We start from the raw sequence: 7,520 nt of genomic DNA on the forward strand, positions 1-7,520 counted from the left end.
GGGGTCATGTTATTCATATTTAGTGTTATTTCACATTTCCTTCCTTAAAGAAGTTACCTCAAAGTCGAGTTCACTTGAAGTTCAAGTGTGGCAATGAACAGCGTGCTGGTTCGTGTTTCAACAGATGCAAATTCAGCCTACTGCGTATCAGAACATTTGAACTCTTTCAGTGAACTTTGTTTGGCCTTGTGATCTCTAAAAAATGAATATACTTATCTTGATGACATTATATGCTTTCATCCTCGTCAGTTATGTCAAGAACATTTTTCAATAACAATCCTGCCAAAACGCGATAAGGAAATTGAAATCCATATCTACGGAAGCGTAACTAACATTTGCAAACGGTAAAAGAAGTGCAAGTTTATCTAAATAGATTGCCAACACTTTTGTAGATGAATCTGAATAAAGAACAACTAAACAGAAGCTTTTTGCTTCCTCAGCATATTGGCAAGATATCTCAAGTTACTAAGCACGTAATGACTTTGCAGTGAGATAAAAACAAAAATTACATGTCTTTATTAGGACTACGACTTCTATAAGGCTTCCATCATCTCACAGGGAAATCATGGGCATACCACAAACTAGTCCATAAAAGCTACTTTGCTAAAAACTGTCGTATTCCTAACATAATTCGCAATCTTAGTGAAGGACTATCGATACCGCACTTCAAAAGAAACTCTGTTGTCACGCCACTCAAATCTATCATTCCTATGAAGGACAACCTAGGCAAACAATAGGCAACATCTTCTTCAGAAAGACCACAACAGTCTCTTAAGAAAGCATTCCAATCAAATGACGAAGACAAAGAACTCGATGCTGCGACACTTCGTTCCACTTGCATAGCAGTTTGAAGCTCTTCCATTTGCATCCTATTCTCCTCATTTGTTCTCGGTCTTATATTTCGAGCTACTCTTAAAGTAACATTTGATTGCTCCAAAGGCGAAACATATTCATTGGACATCGACTCAAAGACAGTTTCACACCATACTGAAAAGTCTTTAGAAAACTCTCCTCGGTTTGCTTCCCCAATTTTCCTCAATGTTTCGACATTATCTCTTCCCAAATATACTTCAAGGTTCCTTTGAGAAACAATTACCAATTGCAGACATGATCGACTACTTTCATTCAAAGTTGATCCCGAAGAATGTTGAGTCACAAAACCACTTGCATCTTCAACAATATTATGTTCTTCGGTAGAGAAACCTACAGATTGATCATATCTAGTACATACTACCACAAACTGAAAACGAAGTTGAACAGATGAAAAAGATTCGTCATTCAAAACGGAAACAACTCCCTTAAAAAATTGTTCGGCTTCTTCCTCAATATTTGTTTTCGAAAATTCAGTTTTGTGATAAAATTTGAATGAAAATCCAACAACATAACGTGTTTGTCCATTATGGAATACAACATATGCATCAGGACCACTAGAATTGCCCTCCTTTGGAACAAAAATACCACAATGTTGTAAATAATCTCCTATAATGAACAGAAAATGAACCAGAGACATTTCTCAAGATGGGTATATCATAAGATTTTGTAGATTCCATAGAATACGAAACATTGTCCTGTTCAATAAAAGAACCCTGGAAAATTCCTGGAATAGCAGAATGTACAATAGGCGAGGAATTAGAATGAAGAAAAGTTAATAAGCGAAAACGAAAGATCTTCATAAATACAAATTCAAAGAAGACTCCTTTTGCTGTTGAAGTGTCGGGAATATAACTAAACGGAGATAAAGGAAAAAGTTCAGTAGCCTCACGGAAAAATTTATAGTTGCTATGAGCTCGCAATATAAATTCACAACAACCAATCTTGAATTCCTCGCCCAAAACTTCAGAGTAAAACCCAAAAGTTGCAACCAAATCCATCAAATAAGTTGTCGTTCCACATAGAGTAATTGCAAAGTTGATTGGAAAAACTGTCCCGAGCTGATAATTGAAAAGAACAAATTGATATCGAAGAAGGGTTGCAGAATCTAATATCTCCGGAACAATAAACGTTGTTGTCTTTCGTACTACAGAGTGAAAAATATCATCTAACACACTTTCCATATTGTCATCGTTGATAGCAGGATGAGATAAGTTTGCAACTTTCTCTACTAGGGCTAATAAAGTATTCTTTACAATCAACGGAATACCCCCTGTCTTCTTTTTTAATAATTCTGCGAATCGATGTTGCAAGCCATCTGAGGGCAATAACCAGTCCTTCAAGGACTTTCCATCATAAGTTGCCAGCTCAAGATATTCATTAATATCATGGAGATTAAAGGGATTCAGCCGCAACATATTGAGGGTGACACTACTGGAGCGAGCATCAGACAGGCGGGCTGAGATTTCAGCAGTCCGACCTGCCAAATAGACAATTACCTTCCCTGTAATCAACAAATCACGTAAAATACGGAAGAAATTCCGGAAAGGTACATATTTTGGGTCAGACTCGACGAACTGTTTCGTGGTAAGTTCACTATAGTATGTGGTGAGGTAACTCAGGTGGCTAAGTTCGTCTATCATCAAAAATAAATATTGTTTCTGAAATTGTTCGAGAAGACAATTAATAGCTCCTACAGTATCGAATTTCTTTACCGTCCTCTGAGCCATCTGAAGAGCGTCCGTATCTTTACCATTTTGTCGATAAGCGTTCAAAACTATGTTATACATCAAAGCCTTTCGAAAACTTGGAAAAGGAGCATCAGAAAAGCTCTCTCTTAGTTCTAAGATAACTGACAAAGTGTTTTCCGCAAAGTGTTTCCAAGAAAAAATCTTCAAATCAACTTTTCCCGATGAGCTCTTGTTGAAAACCTCTGTCTTCGTCTGCTCTTCTTCTTCGTCGGCGAATTTTTTTAGAAACTCTAAAAAATTTTCACCAACAAAACTCTTGCCAGCCCCAAAGATGTGAGGGGAGAAACAAGCTGCAGGACGTGGAGTATTCAAGTCTCCCCTAACTCGAGGAAACTGGTAGTAATAAGTTCGAAGAATAGAATAAACATCTTCTTTTCTATCTATTAACGGTTCGTTCAAACTCATTTTACACGCCGCCGCCAATCCGAAATCAATTCACAACAAAACAGCGAATAAATGAATGACCGAAATACTTTCAAAGGAGACGAAAGGAGTGTATGTTTATTGTTGGAGCTGTTGCTTTATTTGGTGATTGGTAGAACTGATCTCGTTGACACTTCTAGACTTACATTGACAATAGAGAGAAATCAGGAATATTTTCTTGCTTGTCATAACTAGAAACTTTCTTTTACAATAGACAAGAAATAGGTTTCTATGAGTTTTTGTGGGGAATTAGATTGATGGGTACTCTTTCTATGGCTTGTATACTGTAAGAGAGTTTTTCTACTATCTTCCACACCATCCTACACGCAAACTCCTATATACAAGACTACATAGCTTTTTGTAAGTTACAGACGAAATACAGTGGGAAACAGAGAATTACAATGAATGGGAAGTCTATTCATGTGGAACCGGTCGTAGCACAGTTTATAAATACAAAAATATCTAAAGGAATTTGGAGAAGAGTATTATGTAGACTGTCATACTGACTTATCATTAAATACAAGCTGTTATGGATGTAATAGCTACACAAGTTGTCTATCCTTTGTTCGACTTTTACCAAGTTGTGAATATGTCGTATATAAAAACATCAATTAAGACTTAAAGATGCAAGTCACTAGTAACCATTAACGTTCATGCACAGCCATCGATGAAAAAAAGAGTAAAAGACAGAGCCAAAAAAATAATTTTACTAAAGAAGAAGCCTTGTATACTTGAGTCAAGGTCGAGTAGTGTACCAACTTGAAAGCTTCAGCAATTCTCCAACTGAAAGCCACTCCATATTGAAGAACCTTTACCCAACACGACTCTTATGTTGACTGAAAGACGTTGTAGTTCCTAAGTTACCGGCCAAGTGATTGTTGTGGAATGACAATACTTCAAGATTGGATATGGTTTCCTTTGGAATTAGAAACAATTATGTTCCACTCTCAAAGTTGTCCTTTGCAATGCAATATAAATAGAACTCCTATGTAAATAGTAACTTTCTAAAACAGAAAGTTTTTATATCTGTTTGTCACATGGATAGATTCATTTAAGATGTCTCTTGTACTATCAATAGTCAAACGAAATTTTTTATATCGAATATCATCTTTGCAACCGGGTTACTTTCCCTATCTAAGAGTCGGTGAGTTTTCAGTCTAATTCACTAAAACAGAGTTTGGATATATAGTGTTGTTAGTACTTGTGAGATAGAGTTTGAATTGCAAACCAAAATACTTTTTTTAGTATTTGTTCTTACCTTTGCTATATTTTCTCTTGGATCCAACAAGTTTCATATTTGTAGGAGCCATTTATATGAATTCCAAGGCTAGAAATGCAGTTTGAAAAAAACACATAAAAACGAAAGGAATCTAAGCTTTTATCGAATTTCAACAAGCTAAAACTCTTTTTAAGACCGCAGTGCAGGTCCTCAAGTTGGAGGAAGCCTCCAGTTTTTGCTGCCACTTTTTTCGTTCGTTGTCTAAAACCGAGGAAAACTCTCTTCTATTCAGTTAACAAAAGACAGGAAGGACAGTCCAAATGAAATCTACAAACAACTTTTTCTGTCTCAGTCTTTGAAAATTATAGTAAAAAAGTTACTGTTCTTTTTTCAACAGGCTAGAAAGACAACATAGCAGACACTTGAAGAATGTTTTGAGATATTCTTTCGGTAACCACTTTACTAAGTATTTGGACAAGAAAGGATATTTTTCATTCTAGTTGTATTCAACATGTATGTATATATAGTCTATTCATTTTGAATCATTGCAACTCTGCAATATTGCAAATTGACACCAAAAATAGCCTTCAAATGAAAAGCTTTTAGTTTTGAATTGTGTTAAAAGGTATCTCCGAAATATTTGAAAGATTGCACTAGTGTATTAATAGAATCATTCTCCTGCACACAAGTGCATATATCAATATCCAATTTCTGTAAGAGTCAACAACTCCTCTTTCTTTCTCCTCTGAAAATACTTGCAGACAATACTGACATTTGATACTGTGGATTCTGCTAAGAGAAAACTTATTTTCAAAAAAGTTCAATTCAGTCCAACTGAGTCTATCCTATCGAGTCTCTTCTCGTTTTTCATCATAGCATTTAAATCATAGTTGAATTCTCTCTTCCAGGTAGTCGACTATATAGTTGAGATGTTTTCGAAGGTAAACATGACTGCTTAGGTTTAAAGGCTTTCACTGCCTCCTCTTGAACTTTGTAAAAACCACAAACTGTGAACATAGATAAGAAAGCAAACTATATAAAACACAAAGCTGCTTTAGGGCATGGATAACTCCAAGCGAACTCTTATGTCTTCCAGTACGAAGAAAACAAAACTTTTAAAAGCTCTGCAAATTCAAGGAAAGATTTGTTTAGCTCCACTTGTCTCCTACTTTCTTCCCACTCTCTCAAACATCAGCTCGTTGAAGTGAGTCATAATACAAAAGTTATTCGTGTTAGACACTAGGCAGAAGACTCTCGCGAAATATAAACAGATGGATACACTGGTGGAGGCTTCTTTTTAGATATTTGTAACAAGAATCAAAGACAACTCAAAGTTTTGTATAAACAAACTGTCTATAAATACAAGAAACGTTCATTTCCATTAGGGACAAGTCAAACATAAAGAAGAAAAGATATAGTTTTATCCAAATTGCTCTAAAAAGAAGGAAAATGTCTCTTTCAACTTTGCATTATTCAGCAGAATAAAATTGTGGGTAAAGGTCTTATTCTCTTAAATATATTAGATCAATTTCGTCTCCTACTGAAAAGAAAAGAACATAAACGTAGAAATAATGAAAAAAAAAGAATATATAAGTAGAATCTTTGCAAAGTAAAAAAGAAAGGCGAATCTTGAAATATATGTGCAAGGAGAAGCGAAAGCATCACCACTTTTACTCTCATACCAGTCAAAACTCTCTAGAAGTTGTTTATGAAGAGAACAAACCAAGACCCTTGTAAATTTTGAGGCTCGATCCTCCTTGACGTAGGAAGTTTATGTACGAATTGTGTATAGACAAAAGTATTCCCAACCTTTGGTCAGTTCTTTATTATCGTCCTGTCCTCTGTATACTTTCCAATTCTAAAGTTGAATATACGAGGTTTGTTCCAGTCCTTATTATTTCTGTACACGTTTTATTCTTCTTTATAACTCGTAATCGAACAAAGATTGTTCCTTGAGCGTAATTTGCATGGAAGGAAAGGTTCTAGTTCTCACGTTGCAAGCCAAATAGAGTTAATGTCATTGAAATTGGAAAATGATCACTTTACACCTTTAAACAGTTTTCCTTAATTTTGAGTGACCAACAAAGAAAGGTTCTCAGATCGAGAACGAGTCAAAAACTGGTTGTAGCAAAACCGTTCTTGATTTGTTATCAAAATAGGCTCACAAGTAGTTTCAAATTTACCTTGCAGAGACAAGATTGATCAAACTCAACTCTGTTAAAGGGCTACGTTGTCGCTAGGGAGTTGAGAGGACCTTTGTTACGACACTGTTCTTCTCGTTTCACAAAAATACTGAGATGTGAGATTGATGGTATCTAGCACACTTATTGTTCCAGAAACTTTTTACATATCTCCAAGTGAAATATTTTCTTTCATAAAACTCACTAGTCACTCAAAATAATATATCTCCAGTGAAAGGAGAGAATACAAAGCGATCCTTCTCATAACAATCCAATCAGAAATTCAACACAATGGTTTGATTGTTGGATGAGAGGGAAGGCTCAGTGAGTGTTGTCAAGGCTGTGGACCTGGTTCAAGTTTGCTATTGAAACTTCTCAGACTTTAATTGCTAAAACAAATTCTTCGTTCGTTTTAGTTTGACAAGTGAATTTCTATTATCTACCTTTCCTTTTAAGCCCTTCAAATGTTTCTTTTAGAACAATCCATCGAGTCCTGAGCTCTGAGTTCCATGTAGACTGTAGTTTTTTTTAGTATTTACAACTTTTATTATCTCTTTGGATTTTATATACTTTATGCAACACTTGTTGTTATTTCACTTGTGGTCTTGTATGGAAATTTGAGGTTAGCATTGTCGAGAAGAGAACAAAGACAAAGGAGTTTAAGCTGTCGTTGAGTGTTGGTACTTTAGTCAATTAGTTGTCTCTCAAGTTTGGTTATTTTTGTCGATAAGTGTTCCAGAGCAGTTTTGCGTATTTATTAGCAGTTGATAGTCTAGTCTTGTAGTCTGTTGTTGAGATTCAGTCTTTGGGTTGATATTTCAAAGATATTCTGCAAGAAAGCAGTTAGACACTCTGTTGAGTGTTTTGTTCAGTACACAGAATTATATTCCGTATACTAGTTTTCCTTGTCTTCTATATGACTCTTTTCAAGATGTAGTAATCGGTCTGTAACTCTGCAACAGGCATTTCTCAGGATAGCATAGGAAAGTCTCGAGTCCATCATTGCTTTTTTTCAATGATTGTTTGTATTGTTGTGCTTTTAGATCAATTCTCTATTGATTCGAGTATGTCTAACGA

The 7,520-nt window shown here is 35.4% G+C and overlaps 1 protein-coding gene across 1 annotated transcript; it reads right to left on the reverse strand.

Moving 5' to 3' along the window:
• Gasu_62800 (archaeal ATPase) lies at positions 1 to 3,080 on the reverse strand (the record flags this gene model as incomplete). Its single annotated transcript, XM_005702532.1, has 2 exons — positions 1,491 to 3,080; positions 1 to 1,441 (listed from the first exon to the last, which is right to left on the reverse strand). The coding sequence occupies exons 1-2, from the start codon at positions 3,024 to 3,026 to the stop codon at positions 596 to 598; spliced, it is 2,382 nt and encodes a 793-aa protein (XP_005702589.1). The 5' UTR covers positions 3,027 to 3,080.
• Positions 3,081 to 7,520: the final 4,440 nt, after the last annotated feature.

The sequence above is a fragment of the Galdieria sulphuraria genome (assembly GCF_000341285.1).
Source record: "Galdieria sulphuraria unplaced genomic scaffold scaf_141, whole genome shotgun sequence".
Taxonomy (NCBI): domain Eukaryota; phylum Rhodophyta; class Bangiophyceae; order Galdieriales; family Galdieriaceae; genus Galdieria; species Galdieria sulphuraria.